The following is an 18638-nucleotide window of genomic DNA, read 5'->3' as shown; positions in this document are numbered from 1 at the left end:
TGTCTGGCGCTGTGTGTGGAAAGCCAAGTGGAGAAGGAGGGGGTGGGAGGAAGGCTGTAAAGACGAGAGAGAATGTGTGAACAAACAAACACACACACACACACACACACTCTGCCTTACACAGAAACTCTGCTCTGTCGCGATTCTTTTCAAAGGTAAACTGAAAAACAACAGACTGAATTGTGTGCACACACACGCGCGCTGTACAAACACGCTTACAAACACAAAATAAAATATGTTTCATACACACGTGGTCACAGTGTTATAGTAAACAGTACACGTGTGCACAGATGATGATTATACCAGTAAGAGACGAGCACTAAGACCCAGCAGGGGAGATGATTACCCACAATTCTGCAGCGCAAGAAAGAGAAAAGCCGTTGGCTCAGTTGTGATAACGTGACGCTCGGTGTCAAAAGAAGAAGCGCATGCGTGATACATGATACTCGGTGCTCATAAACCAAGACAATGCTATTTTTTCAAGTCAAAAATTATTTAAAAACTTTGTTTTTCGGAACACTCGTAAACTGTGTTACTCGTAATCCGAGGTTCCACTGTACTTAGATATCTGCCTGAAGTTTAACCTGCACCATAAGTAAAATCAAAATGTTTTGCTAACATTCTAAACAAAGAGAAGCTAACACAGCAAGCAAAGTTTTTATGTAGAACGAAACAAACACTGAGATATTCACTAATGTAAAATAAGAAGCTAACGCAATGCTAATTCCTAATATAGAATATATACGTCGCTATAATTAAATACTAAAATCAGTGTTATTAAATTCACCTAGCGGTGGTACTAGTGTTGTGGTCGATCAGTGAATATCCCACTTAGCTGTTCTAGATCATTTCTGAATGTAGAATAAAACACTAACACTTTGATGTAATCATTAATTTAGAATAAAACGCTAACACTGCAAACTAATTTATTTATATGGAATAAAGCACAAGGACTCTGAGGTAAACACTAGTGTAGAATAAAACACAACCACTCTAAGCTAATGACCAATGTAAAAAAAACAAGCTAACCCACATAAGTGAATTTTATTATGTAAAATTAAAAGCTAGCACTCACTAAGCTAATCACAGGTGTCAGATGGAGGGCTAACACGCTAAACCAATTCCCAGACATGATGAAAATGAAGACGTACAGTAACGCTCAGCTAACGACCAGTGTTAAAATAAAAAAATATATAGGACGAAGGCCTAGCATGCTTAGCTAATGATGTAGGTGCTTTATAATGACAGATGTACAGTAACATGACACGCTAAATACAGGGCAGAATGTGTTGTATAAAAACAAGCAGTGTGCTACAGACACCGTGTCATTGTGTCAGCTGGGAGCCTCAACACCTTCACGCTTCATTTCAGAGATCTGTTGCAGGCTAGGGGTGAAGTGGATTCGCCCAATTCAGTTCACACTACATTCCTTTTTACCTCACAATGAATTATTGCTGAAGTACCTGAGAAAGTGTGTGTCGACACTTTCCTTGGTTAACATGCAGTTACACCACTAACCTAGAAACCTGTTCTAATTGAGCGAAAACAGTAGGTACTCTCAAACACCATTACATCATACTTAATTTTGTTAATACATAGAACCAGCTTTTAAGTGTACCTTAGCTTGTTAAATTTGAGGGTGGTTTCGTAATTGTGGTGACATGTAGTCTTTGTAAGAAACATTTAAAAACCTTGTTTACTAACGTCAGGAAACAACATTCTGTTTATTTATTTATGTTTCTTTGCTAATTTCTCCTCTTAAATTATTAATAGGATTGTTCTTCCCTAGCTTCCATGCTAATATCATTTATAAATTTCAATCTATACCATAGGAGGATGTGAGAACTTCAGCAAATTCGGATGATGGAGCCTCCTGTTGGAAGGGTGACTTGTGAAATGTAGCAAATATTTCTACTGGCTTTTTTCACTGACTATGCTTTTGTGTGAGATTCTAGCTAATCTGTCCAGTTAGCTGGCTAAGGTGGCATCAGTATCAGTTTGAGGGCAGCCCTGGCTCAGTGGTTGAGGCTCTGGGTTACTAATCTGAAGGTGAGCAGTTCCTTGTACTGCCAAGCTACGAAAGTGGAGCTCTTGATCAAGGTCCTTTTACCCTCTCGTATGTATCATGGCTGACCTCAGCTTCCTAACAAGCGGTAAAGAAAACAATGACATAGTGCTGAAATATATGCAAGAAAAAAAGGCTACTTCTAACCTAGTTTAATTTAATTGTGTAGTTTTTAATAGATGCATAGCATTATGCTGAACATCAGAAATCAATGTCTAGTGATGAGGTCATGTTACTGACTAGTAATATTTAAATTTAAATTACTACATGCTATTGAGAAATGGTCTAGAACTGCTAAGTTGGATACACACCAATCAGCCACAATTCTAACACCACTGTCAGGTCAATTGAATAACACTAATTATCAACTATATACCATTAAACTAGTGACATGATTATGGGCATCCAAAGGCTCATTTATGCACCTGGGGAATGGCTGGGGAAAGGCTAATTTATGCAAAAACTGCTGGAAATAAATCAATGCTGGTTATGGTTGAAAGGCACCAGAAAACCCAGTGCATTAAAGACTGCCGCATATGTGGCTTAGCCGGTAAAATTGTTCAAGCTTGTTGGTCTCGCCAACAAATTCCTTGGATCTCAGTCCAATTAAGGATCCACGAGATGCGCCAGATAAACAAGTCTGATCCATAGAGGCCCAACTTGCAACACATACCACCCAAAGGATTTGGCACTAATTTCCTGGTGACAGACACCACAAGCACAGCTTGGTGTAAGTTCAGGATATAACTTGAAGCATATAGCATCCTCCAATGGAAAGTGGCTTAATGGTTTCCATCAGGGATTTCTGTTTAGGGTTTTTTCGCTTACCGTTACATACCACCTGACCCCATTACAACGTATCCATTACTGGGTAGTAGATGATTAACATCAGAATAAAATGACTATAAAAAGAGATTCCATGAATTGACCATTACAGGCCATGAGAAACCTAATTACTTCCATTAGGAAAAAATAGAGATCTCTAATGAGAATGAAAAACACCATGAAGAAGGTGGAGTAAAACGTCATGCTGTTAAAACATTAGAAGTCAAAACATAAGGTGATAAGGAGGTTTTAAACTCCAGCCCCAGCACCATCAGACGGCCACTGCTAAACTCCTAAGCAGAACCCTTAACCTTTAACTGCTCTGATTTATTTCTTTTGTATATATTAGATAAATGTAACTTGCTCTGGGTAATGTCTTAAGAAGTAAATTCTCTATGAATTACCCAACATGTATTGCTGCCAAACACTCCTGCCATAAATCTAGTCACAGCACTGGATTATTTCCAGCACTCATGTAATGGGCCATAATATCATTAACTGTGTGATTGAAACTATATTGGCTTTGGTTCATGTGAACACACAGTAGATTAAAACTGGAATTCATTTTAACACACACACATACACACACACAGCCATTAGAGTGGAATTTCAGACATGTCCATAAGAGCCAAAAGGATTATTTTCAGCATTATTCCTGCCGGACTAGAAAGGAGGCACTAAAAAAAGACAGAGCTCAGAAACTTCAAATAGAACATCGTACAGAACATCTGCTTTATTCCCACATTAACATTTGATTTCACAGTCAAAACAGGCACACAGTTGGAACACAAACGGTGTCACACATACACACAAGCTCGTATTTATTTCTTTAGCTCTCTCTGAGTGAGAATATTGATCAAGGATCAGCACTGCTGTATATGTTTATAACTGCATTCGTTAGACGGGCGTGACCTTATACTGGATGTCTGAGATAAATTAAAGATATAGACATGACATTCTTGTGTGGTCTTGTGTGGAGAAGCATGCCCTCGGGTGGAGGACAGCAGGAACAGCAGGGAGAACTGAAGCAGCTGTGACAACATCAAAGGTCCTTCTTATGAAAGTTTTCCTTTTAACAAAATTCTACAAAATGTGTAGCGGTTCACTATTGTCAGCAGCAAAGAAGGGTGAGTAAAGAACAAAAGGTAAACAGACAGATACATGCCCACATATACTAAAAAAAATAATAATAATCTTATGTGTACAATGTGGTGGTTGCCAGGTAAAACGTGGATTAGCCTGGTCTGTGTGTTTGTTATATAAAATGATTATGTGGCTTTCCAGAGTTGTAATCTAAACTGTAAAGAGGGTTGGGCTTGACGCTTTGACTGACAGGCTCATTGTCCAATAAGATTGCTAACAAATGAATCCAGCTGGTCTTCATCTTTAATCCCGACAAACTGGTCGATGATGTCACCGCCGCGCATGGCTATCACCGTGGGAACCGCGGACACCTAGAACAGTGAAAGATCAAGGAAGGTCAATAAAAAAAAAAACAACGACAGTAACTTAACGTCCAATACTGTTATCTACAGTAATGTGCAAGAGTCATATCTTAAAAATGTATAAATAAATAAATAACATCACAGAAGAATATTTGAATGCCTGTAAAGAAAGCAACACATTTCAACGTTTTCATCTGGAAACAAAAAAATATAATCTAGAAAATAGAAAGAAAAAAAGAAAACATGTGTGACCAGAAGCTCTGGCATATTCTCCAGCACACAGCTGCTTTACTTACAGTACTGTGCAAACGCCTTTTAAACATGTGCCAAAAAATGTCATGAGCAAAGATGCTTTTAAAGACATATCTACATATAAGAACTTTTGTAAATGTCACTAAAGAGTAATAAAATAAACATGGTCAATATTTGGTGTTGAAACATTTTGCGTGATCAGTATAATCAGTAGTGCTAGATACAGATGTGTGAAGTTTTTATTAAGCAAACAGCTACTAGGTTTAACTAAGTGTGCTGTAGAATATAGGATTCCTCTGATAACTTTTTCACACTTGTTCTTTTCTATGTTCACGCAAAATCCTTGCTCTTCTCTCACTTCTCTCCTCATACGGTTGCTGACTACTTTTGTATGTCATCCTCTGCTGTCTGCCTGCATGATGTCTAACAGTATGATTCTTCACCTGGAAAACAACTGTGTGTGTAAAAGTGTGTGAATTCAGCGAATTCGTTCTTACCCCGTATTCTATGGCGAGGTCAGTGTGCTCGTCAATGTCCACCTTGGCCATGGCGATTCGACCCTCCTGCTTAGCAATGGCCTTCTCCAGCCTTGGGCCCAGGATCTTACAGGGACCACACCATCTAGATCACACACACAAACACACGTTTCATAAACAACTTCGGACATCACTTTTTAGATAACTTAAAACAATTACCAAATATAGTTGCAGCAACGAGTGGGCCCAAGCACCCTGCGTCATCACCACCTGCAGTGGGCACATGCATTTAAAGGAGATATACTAACACCATTATGACAATTTTGGAAAAGGGGAAATTTCATGTTTAGACCTCCAAAAAGACTCAGATGCTGGAAAAAAGCATCACGCTCTAATGTCATTAAATGTGATGTCAGAAAGTTAATAACCAGTTTTTGGCACAAGTTTAAGGCCTTGTCACGACTGACCCGTTTGAGATATCAAAAATCTCTCTGCAATTTTGCATACTCAATGTATTGAGATCACATTGGCCTGGTTTGTTGCCAATCATATAAATTCTCTAGGAAGAGTACATCAAAATCCACTGGGTGCGTTTTGCAACCGACTTAAAATAACTGACTAAGCAGAGCCTATGACACGCAACGAAAAAGTTTAAAGCTCAATGAGCTCTAAATGTGTACCAGGTTTCAAGTGTGTATGAGCTATGCAGCAAAATCTCGTGTGAGGACCCCGTGCCAAGTAGGCTTTATTGTCATTACAACCATATACAGTTAGTACACAGTGAAACGAAAAAACGTTCCTCCAGGACCAAGGTGCTACATGCAACATAAATTTACAACATAAATTAACATAGACACTAAAGTAGCTAACCAAGAGGCCTAGTAAGCTGGCTAGCAGAGACAGGACAGAGAGACCTAACATAAATTACAACATAAATTAACAAAAACTAACTAGCTAAGTAAACATTTTTACAGACAACATAAAGTGCATGTGCAAATGTGCAAACAAGAGCAACAACAAAGTGACAGTGCGCAACCACGACATAACAGAACATAAAATATGGTGTTGAGGTAGTGGGTAAACATAAACATTCTTTAAAAGCAGCAGCAAGAATTGAGGAATTAGTGCAAAAATTAGTCCAGTAATGATCATTGTGCAAAAGATAAAGAGTGAAGCATTTACAGGTTGGTGTGTACGATAATTTGGTGGTGTAGGGCAGTGTGTCTGCACTTGTGTTGATTAGTCAGTCCAGTCCCAATATTTTGAGGTAGCTGAGTTAAGCTTGTGTGATAATGTTTGTGTTTGTGTGTTTGTGTGTTTGTGTGTGTGTGTGTGTTTGTGTTTGTGTTTATCAGTCCAGTCCCTTTTTGTTGAGGAGACGGATGGCTTGTGGAAAAAAACTGTTGCACAGTCTGGATGTGTGTGCCCGAATGCTTCGGTACCTTTTTCCAGATGGCAGGAGTGTGAAGTGTGTGTGAGAGGAGTGTGTCCGATCAGCCACAATGCTGGTGGCTTTGCGGATGCAGCGTGTGATGTAGATGTCTTCAATAGAGGGGAGAGAGACCCTGATGATCTTCTCCGCTGTTCTCACTATCCGCTGTAGGGTTTTGCGGTCCGATATGGCACAATTCCCAAACCAGACAGTGATGCAGCCGCTCAGGATGCTCTCGATAGTTCCTCTATAGAAGGTGGTCAGGATCGGTGGTGGAAGCTGGGCCTTCTTCAGTCTTCTCAGAAAGAAGAGACGCTGTTGGGCTTTTTTGTGTAGGGAGCTGGTGTTGAGGGACTAGCTGAGGTCCTTCTCTAGGTGGACACCCAGGAATTTGGTGCTTTCGACGATTCCCACAGAGGAGCCGTTGATGCTCAGCGGAGAATGGTCGCCTCGTGTCCTCCTAAAGTCAACAACCATCTCCTTTGTCTTGTCAACATTTAGAGACAGGTTGTTGTCTTTACACCAGTCCGTTAGCCTCTGCACTTCCTCTCTGTATGCTGACTCGTCGTTCTTGCTAATGAGACCCACCACGGTCGTGTCATCAGCGAACTTAATGATGTGGTTCGAACTGTGTGTTGCTACACAGTCGTGAGTCAGCAGTGTGAACAGCAGGGAACTGAGCACACAGCCTTGTGGGGCCCCAGTGCTCAGTGTGGTGGTGCTGGAGGTGCAGTTCCCGATCCGTACTGACTGAGGCCTACCGTCAGAAAGTCCAGGATCCAGTTGCAGAGGGAGGTGTTCAGGCCCAACAGGTTCAGCTTCCCAATCAGTTTTTGGGGGATGATAGTGTTGAATGCTGAGCTGAAATCTATGTACAGCATTCGAACATATGTGTCCTTCTTGTCCAAGTGTGTGAGGGCATAGATGAGATGGCGTCGTCCTTTGAGTGGTTAGAACGGTACGCAAATTGCAGTGGGTCCAGTGAGGAGGGCAGCAGGGTCTTGATGTGTCTCATGACGAGCCATTCAAAGCACTTCATGATGGTGGGTGTGAGTGCAACGGGACGGTAGTCATTGAGACAGGACACAGTAGACTTCTTGGGTACGGGGACGATGGTGGTGGCCTTGAAGCACGTGGGAACGACGGCGCTGCTCAGAGAGATGTTGAAGATGTCGGTGAGAACATCTGCCAGCTGTTCAGCACATTCTCTGAGCACTCTGCCTGGGATGTTGTCTGGTCCAGCAGCTTTACGTGGGTTGACTCTGCGAAGAGTTTTCCTCACCTCAGCTGTAGTGAGACACAGCACCTGGTCGTTCGGAGGAGGGGTGGTCTTTCTCGCCGCCACGTCGTTCTGCCTGTCAAACCGAGCATAGAAGTTGTTTAGCGCATCTGGGAGGGAGCCGTCACTGTCACAGTCAGGTGATGTGTCCTGTAGTTTGTGATGGCTTGTAAGCCCTGCCACATGCGCCGTGTGTCGCCGCTGTCCCTGAAGTGATTGTGGATTCTCTGGGCGTGTGTGCGCTTTGCCTCTCTGATGGCCCGAGAAAGTTTAGCCCTTGCTGTTCTGAGGGCCACCTTGTCTCCCGCTTTGAAGGCAGAGTCTCTGGTCCTCAGAAGTGCACGCACTTCTGCAGTAATCCACGGTTTCTGGTTGGGTTGCGAGATGATGCTCTTGGAGACAGTGACATCATCGGTGCACTTGTTGATGTAGCTGGTCACTGATGACGTGTACTCCTCCAAGTCAGTGAAGTCGCCGTAAGTTGCAGCCTCCCTAAACATGTTCCAGTCAGTGCTCTCGAAACAGTCCTGAAGAGCAGAGATGGCTCCTGCTGGCCATGCCTGGGGCCCAGACACTTAAGCATCCTGATGACAGCAGATTCCAACCTGTTGGAATTTGTATTTATTTTGAGCATGTTGAGAGGCCCAAAGAGCCCCGGATGGTCAAAAAAATCATTAGAACAAGAGGGCACTGCACACAATATAAGGCTGATATCATACTCCTTGTGCCCTAATTAAAAATTGCAATTACTAGTCTGTGGCTTGCTTTCCAAGCCTTTACTGCAACTTTACTGTATATATGGAGTTCCCCTAGATCTGGGTGAATGGGTGAACCTAGGCCAAGGGTACAAAGGCCATCCATTTTACAAGGCTTGATGGATTGAGAACACACCCAGACCATATACCTTTTCTTCCTTCTTCTTCTTCATTGTTGCTTAACAATAGTCGACATCGAATAAGTTGCATTACCGGCAACTGTAGGTCTCACTCTTCCTTATCTTCCCAATTCTAGTTTTCATTTCTTGTCTTGTCTTTTTGGTGTTTACCGGTGGTTTTGCATCTACTGTACTATGTTGGATCACTACTGCCACCTTCTGGTCTTGATCTCCATCATCTTCTTTTGAGGTAAAAATTTCAGTCCCGTTGCCCTTTAGAAAGCCATCAAATACTTTCTTCCTTGACACCCAGCCTCTCTGGGAGTTCTTCTTCTTGTTTTATGGTGGTTGTCATCCAATAAGTTACACAGTACTGCCACCCTTTTACTCTTTTTTTACTCCCCTTTTCTAGGATACACCCCTTTTTCTAGACCCCCATGCCACACCTCTTTTCTGTGTCTCTGAACCACCACTCCCCCCCATTGCAACATATTTTTTTCCAGACATAAGATGTTTGTGTGTTTAGACGAACAGATGAATTCTACTTAAAAAAAAAAAACATGGAATTCATCTGTTGTCTAAACACAAGGAGACATTGACCACACCCATTTTATTTTTTTTACATGCTCCACATGACATGCTCCACAATCATTTCTGTTATTGCCACAAAAAATATAGACCACACCTCATTGTGTAAACACAAAACACAAGAAAGGCCACACCTCTTTTTGCTAGGCATTGAGTACACACCCTTTCTGTTAAACCTGAAATGCTGACAGACCACACTTATTTTGCTAGACCCAAGGCATTACAGCCACGCCCCTTTTACTTGCCCTGAGGCACTGAAAGCATATTCCTTCTGCAAGGGCTAGAGGATTAAAGCCACGCCTCCTGTGTTAAGACTGTCCTGTTCTTGGCTGGGTCAGAGACACTGAAACCTGAGAGGACCAAAGTCTAAAAATCTTGACTTGGTTAAAGCGTATTCAGCCAAGATGATTTTCACATGTGTACGCATCTGACAGCCAAACTTTAGCTTGCTTTTTAATAAACCAACAAACCAGAGTTCACCTTTAGCTTCAGGACCAGTTTCCTACAGCAACCAGCCACAACACTGTTCCATGATGTCTTTGATTTATTGCGCTTAACCTTACGCTTCGCCAATAAACAAGTCCTTGGCAACTTAATCACAAAGATAAGCCAGTCTATTCAGGAAATATAAAACAGCAGGGTGCAAGATAAAGTAAAAGTTCGGTGTATAGTAGCCTGCTGTAATTATATCATCACCGATGAATGTTAACATACGCTCGGCTAACCACACGAAAGAGAAATAACGCACTGACCAAACTAAAGGTCTCGTATCCACCAGTTACAGTTCCACAAGTATTTTTAATCCAGTCCATAAAGAGGAAAGGAATGCTCTTAGATTGGTATTAACTACAGCAGCAACTTTCTAAAAGTCGATGTAACTCCTAATTAATAATTGTAAATGTAAATGCAAATAGATTGAGATTAAGCCTGAGGACTGGGAGACAGATGGACTGGGAGGCTTTAACACAATCCCAATGCACTGGTGGAGTTTATATTCCACCCACGTGTTTGTGCCACTGTACCCACGTCACATTATTACTCACAGTTAATCAAAATCATCATGAACACCTCCGCAATTCATCGCACAAGTGATTTTTTTTTATAGAATTTTGAGTTGCACTGAAAGAATTATAAAAAAAATATGGCCAAACCTGTCTATAATTTCTTCTCAAAAAGTTTACAATAAACCAAATATGAGGTTATTAAGCTTATTTCTAGTCAAATGTTACTAAAATTGCAAGTGAAGCATTTCTTGTAGATAAGTTTGTTTCTTGTTTCTATCTTAAAACAAGCTAAATTATCTGCCAACAAAGCAAAAAATTTGCTTAACAGTTTAGTAAGCTTAATACTTTTATATATTTTTAGTTGTAATCTTGTTTTAAGAAAGTGTAGATAAATGTAACTATATTTAATATATTTTCACTTGATATTATTTCTGCAGTGTGATGGATACATATTGTCAAACCTCCTCTTAATGAGATCGTCTGTGCAATTGTTTTGCGGTTAGCCTGGATAAATACAGTATGCTTGAATACAAAGTGGTTTATTTAATAGTAACATAAAACAGTTTAAATGGCAATTTTAAAGTGTCTAAAGGATTTTAAGTCTTTTAAAGGTTGCTTCATGTTAATAAAGTCAGGTTCAATTCCTCCTAGGTATGTTTTAGCTGTCTGTGACTGTTATTCTGTACTGCTACAGAACTGCAATCTGCCATGCGATTAATACAGATCTACAGAATCTGATCCTGTCCTATCTGACCCAATCAAACACTATCCATTTCCGACCCATCCTATCCAATCCTATCCTAACTGATCCCATCCAATCCTATGTAAATAAAAGCTAATGAAATATGCTTTTTTTGAAAATATTCAGTTTTCTATAAACACAAATTAACAGAGCCTTTTGTCAAATATATCCAAGACAGCCAACATGGTAGAAATATATATAGAAAAATCCTATTCTACGGTGCCATCTTTGGTGAAATTAGTGCTAATAATAAGCCACGTTGATATCATGTGAATTGTTCTTGTTCAGCAATAATTCAATTATTTGTCACATGTACCAATATAGCACAGTGAAATTATTTTTCTGTATATCCCAGTTAGGAAGCTGGGGTCAGGGCGCATGAACAGGCAGGATACAGCGCCCCCTGGAGCAGATACGGTTAAGAGCCTTGCTCAAGAGCTCACCAGTGGCAACTGGACGATGCTGGGGCTTAAACCCCTGACCTTCTGATCAGTAACCCAGTAACCTACGGTCTTAACTGGTTGAGCCACAACATTACATAAAGCTCAGACAGAGCCCTAAGAATTAGACAATTCCAGATTCCACACATTTTCTGTATAATGACAATATCATTTATTGTCTTATTTATTTATTTATTTATTTGTTTGTTTGTTTGACAATATCAGATTTCAAAGTTTCTATTTAGCGTTCTAGTGCCAGGATCGGATTCAATTCCGAGTGAAGATTCGAGGGAAGTTTTACGTGAACTGACACACACTGAGGCAGTAAGCAACTGACCGTGTGTGTGTGTGTATAAAATGTGAAAAGTACACCTGTGTTCTCAATTGTGTGTATATTTTTATCACGCAGAACTGCGTGTACACATGCACGTCCACATACAGTACACACACACACACACACACACACGGCTATTGATTTATACTGTCAGGGTCATGGTGGCACAGATCAAAGCACCAGTTAGAAGTTGTGAGAAAAATACTCTTTTGTCCCTGGGAGACAACCAAGAAAAAAGTCCAAGAGAAACACATCCTCCATTACAAGCAAACTCCTGAAGCTGTAGGAGGAAAAACCTATAGTTGACTTCTTAAATGGGTTTGATCTAAACATTTCATTTCTTTTGGTTCTACAGTACGATTGTGAATACCTTACCGCCTACTCAGACCCTCCTTAGAGTCATTAGTAGCCGAAGTATCTGTGTTGTTATTTAAGCTCAAGTACACAAGGACACTGTGGACTGTTTTTGGAAAATCAAGAAACGCTCAAATCCGTGTGACTGGGGTGTAATAGGCCAAAGTGGAAATCCAAGGACAGAATCCAAAGGATATTAGGATAAAATATTTCCAAGTATAGCATTCAGACATTACAGAACGACTCTGAATAAATAAATATAGATAAAAGTCTTTCAGGAAACTAATGAGGTCTTTTGAACAACAAACATTCTCATACACTTAGAAGAGAATTAAATAACACAGTGTGTCACGCAATTACCGGAAAATAATCAGTGACAGGGGTGGACTGATGAAATAAACTTATTTCCTTCTAATCACAGCATTTCCTGGAGTTATTTTATTACTCTTACACATCAGCAAATCACAAACCATTACATTTCTAACCAAGCATTAAACAATAGGTGATAGGAATCACCAGAGACGACCCGATACGATTATTGTGATTCTATCAGTATCACGATTTTAAATAAATTTTGTCACAAAATTTTAAAGTTTTATACTTTAACTTTATTTAATGAACTGAACATGAGTAATTAACTGTAGCCCGTTCCCTATGACGTTAGATTTCGGACTTCAAAACCAAGCGCTGCATTTAAACAATACAAACTAACTTAAAATATGAGAGTTTAACATTCTCCTAGGTCAACTGCAATAATTATTATTTCCTAAACAAACGTAGCAAATAGTTTACTCCTACCACACAGGATGTGTGAAACGTTGAAAGTGCGCCACCTGTAGGATTATAAAGAAACTGCTATGTTTTTCCGCCGCGTGTTGATCAGTCGTGAGCATGCTGATTCTAACACACGTGCCCTGAAACTAACTAGTGCTAACTAAGTGTTTTGCTCGCAGAGTTTTTAGAAAAAAAAGCAGATCGTTTTTAACGCTCTTGACTTTTGATAACATTGCGCCATAAAAACAGGTTTGTGTCAGAATCAGTTTTATCCAAGGCTGACCGCCCGATGAGTCTCTGTTACAAATGTAATGAATCAGTTATAAATTCTTTTTTAAATTCATTGTTGCGATACATGAATCCGCACACAAAAGAATCGTAATTCATAACTGAATCTGTTTTATTTTTCCATCTCCGCTGCCAACGTGTGAGAAGTTTAGGACTATAAATCCTAATAAAAACAATTTGAAAATTTGAAAAATCATGATGGATAACTATTAAGTAATGATGTACATTATGCCTGTTTATAATTATAGCAATAATAAAAAAAAACCCTTGCTTCATCTCATGCTGTGTATGGAAGCAGAATGTCTCGTGCCTCCCGAGGAGCCGATCCAAGCGGTATGCAGCTGTACAGGTCGAGTCACCTCTCTCACAACATCCACTGCTGTTACTGAGTTATAAACGGCACAGAGACTCCGCCCTCGCCGTGAGGATCTGAGAATACGTACTGTGCGTAGAAGTCCACCAGAACGGGAAGGTCGCTGTTGATGACCCTCTTAGTAAAGTCGTCCTGGTCCTGCACGTTGAAGGAGACACACCTGTGTGAGGACAGAGAGAGAGGGCGAGAAGGAGAAAGGAAGGACTGCCTGTGGACCGAGGTGTTCAGGGAGGAGGAGCGTGACGAGGAGGAGAGCGAGGCGGCGGTGGGGGCAGGAAGGCGGCGGAAATCTTTCACAGCGACGTTCCAGACTCTCCTCATGAGCAGCCGAGTAGCCATCTGTGAGGGGAGGTGTAGAAGACGGGGATTTAATCATATATCGTTTTCATGTCCCCACAACTAAATGACTTTCCATAAAAGAACACATAGTGAGGAACATCACCTCTATGCTGAGCCAAATCAAATCGGCAATAAACCAAATGATGTGACTGCGGATCCGAATCGTATCAACAATGAACTAAATCATACCACTCTTGAAGCTTTCTATATTACCGCCGTACCGACTCGTATTACTGCTGAACCAATTATCACTGCATAAATGAATCATATCACTCATGAAGCACTGCATATCACAGCTGAATGTAATCATATCAATCCGGAACTAACTTATAACTTCTGAACCAAAATTCACTATTTTCTGGTATTTGGCAAATAGAGCGACTTTTTATTTCATAATACATGTGAGCAGTTGAGGGTTAAAGGCCTTGCACAAGGGTCTTACCAGTGGCAACTTATAAGTACTGGGGTTTGAAACTGGGACCTTTTGATCAATAGTCCAAGACTTTAACCACTGAGCTAACCCAGATCCCAACTCATATCAAATTCCAATTCATATCACCTCTGAACCAACTCATATCACTCTTGAACCGACTCAATAACTCCTGAACCGACTCATATCACTCTTGAACCGACTCAATAACTCCTGATCCGACTCATATCACTCTTGATCCGACTCATATCACTCCTGAACCAACTCATATCACTCCTGAACCGACTCATATCACTCTTGAACTATATCAAATCATATTACTTCTGAACCAAATATTACCTCTGAACGGAGGACCTACTTATCACCGCCGAACTGAACCATCCTGCCACAGAACCGAATCGTATAAGACCTGACAGACATTTTGGTTGAGGCTTAACCACTGCAAAATTGGGCATATTACATCACTTACATAACGAGAGTGGGAAATACATATAAAGATATATAAGAGCTCCTCCCTAAACTTTAGATCAGGGATTTAAACTGAACGGACGGCGGCGGTAAGCACCAAGAAGACAAGGTTACACCGAAACACACTTTCATGAGAACACCTCCTGAGCATTTTGACGATACATGTGACATCATGATCAGTGTAAACTTTTTATTTTATTAATATTCACCACAAGCTCTGATTAGAAGCAGTCAGACTTCCTAGACCCTCAGGTCACACTCTCTCCTCACCTGATGTGTACCTGTGTGATCTGAACACACTGTAAACACACTCAGAACTGTTTCTCTACACATCATCTCTCTGATAAACCCAGTATTCATGCATATCCAAGGGAGCCATTATTTCTGCACCAGCCTGTATGATGTCGCACAAGCTGGAAGATGGGAGACTGCGGCACGTGCGCTCACGTGCCATTAGTTTATTATTATGGCATCATGTGTGATCTCGCGCTTACAGTGTGTGTGTGTGTGTGTGTGTGCGTGTTTAAGTTTGTCCTATCACCAATAACCTCCGCGTGACTTTGCCTGTCTTCAGGCTAAAACGATTTTTTTTTTTTTTTAAAGCAATGGAACCTGAAAAAACTTTAAATATATTTTAGACAATGAACTGACCATAAATAACAGACATGAACGTACAGTAAGTGATTACTTACCGTAGTATTGCGCTGTTCCAATATTGACTCTGGTCACACGGACCAACTGCAGAGGGAAATACTTCCGGTTCGTGGTGTGACGTCAGACTCCGAATCACTCGTGTCGAGCAGAAGAGTCGGTTCCTCTTGATGAAGGCTCGTTCCCGGGCCTGTGTTGCCTCCCAGAGCGGGCGGGACATCCCCACCTGACATCATGCTCGGGTTCTGGAACATTCCTTGTAAGAACAGTATACTGTAGTGACAAGTGCATTTGCAGAACCCATCAAGCACCATGATGAACCTGCCTCTCATGAAGACCTTCCCAGGAAAGCTGCAGAGCAGAAGGTCATTTAGAGTCACCAGCCTCAGAAATCACCAATTAACAACCAGCACCTCAGATTAGAGCCATTTGGAAGCTTTACAGAGCAGAAGTAGCAGATATACATCTCAATATCAATTGCATAAAAAACAAACAGGAAACACCATGAATAGAAGGGGTGTCCAAAATTTTGACTGGTAGTGTACAGATGTGTTTTAGCATGCTTTACTTCTTCTTCTTTGTTATTTATCAGCGGTTGGAATCCAATAGGTTACATTACCGCCAACCGTCTCATTCTATTATCTATATATCTTTCCCGTCTTTAAAAATCTCCTTTTTCCAGACCAGCTTTCCTAAAAAAAAAACATCTAATGCACCTGTCCCTGATCTTGTCTTGTCTTGCTCTTTTCTTTTCCACAACAAGAAAAAAATATTGTACTGAAGGGGCAAATGCTGTACTTTAAATTTTATATATATACTTTTTTCTTCTATATTTCTATATTTTGTAATATTTTTATTATGCCCTTATCTGTACAGTTTATTTTACTAGTTTAATTTATATTCTTTAGTATTTCTTTTTATTCATATTTATTTCTTTATGTATAAGTTTTTTCGTATAAGCATTTCACTGCATATCGTACTGTGTATGACTGTGTATGTGACAAATAAAAATTTGAATTTAAATATGCAGATTTTTAATTTTTTTGTTTGTTTGTTTGTTAATTTTTTATTTTCTATACCACAAATGACTTCTATACAACAATAGATTATCCAAAGAGACCACACACACACACACACACACAGAGACACACTATAATGTATTATCTATCTATATAATGGCATTATGATTTAAGAACAAATGATTTCTACAAATTTTCGATGCTGTATCTAGCCTCTCAGATATATCATCCCAAACAAATACACTAAAGGATCTATAGTCTAGTCAGACATTTCTGTATCTTTTTTCCAAACCCTTACAGTTCCACTTCTACACAAGGTTTCTTCCAGACCTTTTCTAAACTGAATCAAAACTAGTGACTCACCAAAATGATTCGTTCAGGAGAGTCGATTCAGTCAGTGAGATCTTGTTCGTGTCCTTTACTGCTGGGTGTTCGAGTCTCGTGCTCTCCATCGCCCTCCTCAGGGGTATTTCAAATTGTCGCACTGGGATTACATAACTGTTGATATTGATGTGTCATGCTTACATTTCATTCCTTTTTATTTCACTATGGGTTATTTACACATAACGTGTTTAAGGCACTACTGCAGCTTGAAAGTACTAAGGTTTGCATCTCTTAATTTTTTTAACAATAAAGATGCTTTTCATTTACTGATGTCAATACTGACGGCATATAAACCCGCAAATGAGCAATAACTGAAGGCGGCGGTAGTGAAGCAAAAGGGCAAAGCAGCATTCGGGAGGAACCTCTGTATGTAGTGAGGTGCATGGGCTCCAGACTTCAGGATGGCATTGGCTGAAAAGTTTTTGCATTCATGTTTTTAAAATAATGATCCTGAAATTTGTGTCTGAATGTCTTGTCATAAACAAAGACATATTGCATCATATCCATTCCATTTCCATTCTATACACCACCACATTCATTGGATGCCCCCGTGTGGTCTGCCTGGAATGCGTGTGGTGACTGGGGTTGGTTCCACTTTTCCATGAAGGTGGTCCTGTCCTCGACTGATGCAGACAGCTCTTCTCTGAGGACCTGTGACTTCAGTCACTCAATAGTTCAGGACTGGAATTTTTCACAGTTTACCTGAGCCTCCAGGAACAAACTGGACTTTAATCTTACACATCTCCTCTTATACTGAACTTCCAGTCTCGCATATTATTATGCACATCAATCCCTGCTATCTGTTTTCACCCAGATGAGGATGGGTTCCCTGTTGAGTCTGGTTCCTCTCAAGGTTTCTTCCTATTACCATCTCAGGGAGTTTTACTGTCGCCGTCGTCCTAGGCTTGCTCATCAGGGACAATCATATAATTTTAATTCATACACATTCACATTTCATGCAAAATTAATTCTTTTGATTGTGTAAAGCTGCTTTGTGATGATGTAAATCGTTAAAAGTGCTATACAAATAAAATTGAATTGAATTGAATTGAATATAGAAGCAAAAATATGATAATTATGTTCCTTAAAGTTCTCAGTTTCAGTTAAAGCTTCTTCTTGCACACACACAGACCAGAAGCGAGGATCAAACCCCCAGTCATGGACATGTGAGGTGACAGTGCCAAGCACAAACACTGTTCAGCCTTTGATAATGTTACTAATATTACTACTACTACTAATAATAATAATCATAATAATAGTAGTGGAAGTAACGACAGCACAGTGGCTTAGTGGTTATCACTGTTGCATTGCACATCCCTGTGCTTGATGGGCCTCCTCCAGATGCTCTGATTTCCTTCCACAAACTAAACACATGCTAGGTTAATCGCCGCTCCGAAATTGCCCATAGTGTGTGAATGAGCACCAAGGTGTGTGTGTGTGTGTGCCCTGTGATGGATTTGCACCTCGTCCAGGATGTACCCCGCCTCATGCCCTACTGTAACTCTCCTGCAATTGACTCCAAGCTCCCTCATCCAGTGTCCCCTTCGAACCACATGACAACAGCCAACAGCATCTTTTTCGATCTGCCCGCTCACACGCCATTGGGAGTGGCGTAACACCTCCTTCCGCTTGTGTGAGCTCACAGACAGCTGTGATTGGCTGTAGAGCTGTAATTAATGTGGGAGCACTAAGTACCTCTCATCCCTCCCGTCTGAGAGCCAATCAGCTCTCTCAAGACCTCCGGCTGCGAGAGGTTACAGCATCACCCAGGAATAGAGCTCACAATTCTCAGATGATAGGGC

General features: G+C 40.6%; 1 protein-coding gene across 1 annotated transcript; it reads right to left on the bottom strand.

Annotated features, from left to right (window-relative positions):
* Nucleotides 1–3598: 3598 nt before the first annotated feature.
* On the bottom strand, nt 3599–15566 carry txn2 (thioredoxin 2). Its single transcript, XM_053490386.1, has 4 exons — nt 15475–15566; nt 13616–13884; nt 5085–5208; nt 3599–4344 (listed from the first exon to the last, which is right to left on the bottom strand). Exons 2-4 carry the CDS (start codon nt 13882–13884, stop codon nt 4228–4230), a joined length of 510 nt encoding a protein of 169 aa, XP_053346361.1. The 5' UTR covers nt 15475–15566; the 3' UTR covers nt 3599–4227.
* Between the last annotated feature and the right edge of the window lie 3072 nt (nt 15567–18638).

The sequence above is a fragment of the Clarias gariepinus genome, chromosome 28, assembly GCF_024256425.1.
Source record: "Clarias gariepinus isolate MV-2021 ecotype Netherlands chromosome 28, CGAR_prim_01v2, whole genome shotgun sequence".
Classification (NCBI taxonomy): Eukaryota; Metazoa; Chordata; class Actinopteri; order Siluriformes; family Clariidae; genus Clarias; species Clarias gariepinus.
This window is presented reverse-complemented; position numbering and strand designations above follow the sequence as displayed.

Excerpts from the sequence above, each read along its gene's own strand:
- txn2 (XM_053490386.1), bottom strand. The coding sequence starts at position 13,884 with ATGGCTACTCGGCTGCTCATGAGGAGAGTCTGGAACGTCGCTGTGAAA. Across the intron at positions 5,209-13,615 it reads CTGGTGGACTTCTACGCACA|ATGGTGTGGTCCCTGTAAGA; the intron begins GTACGTATTCTC and ends TGTGTGATCTAG. Across the intron at positions 4,345-5,084 it reads ACCTCGCCATAGAATACGGG|GTGTCCGCGGTTCCCACGGT; the intron begins GTAAGAACGAAT and ends TCACTGTTCTAG.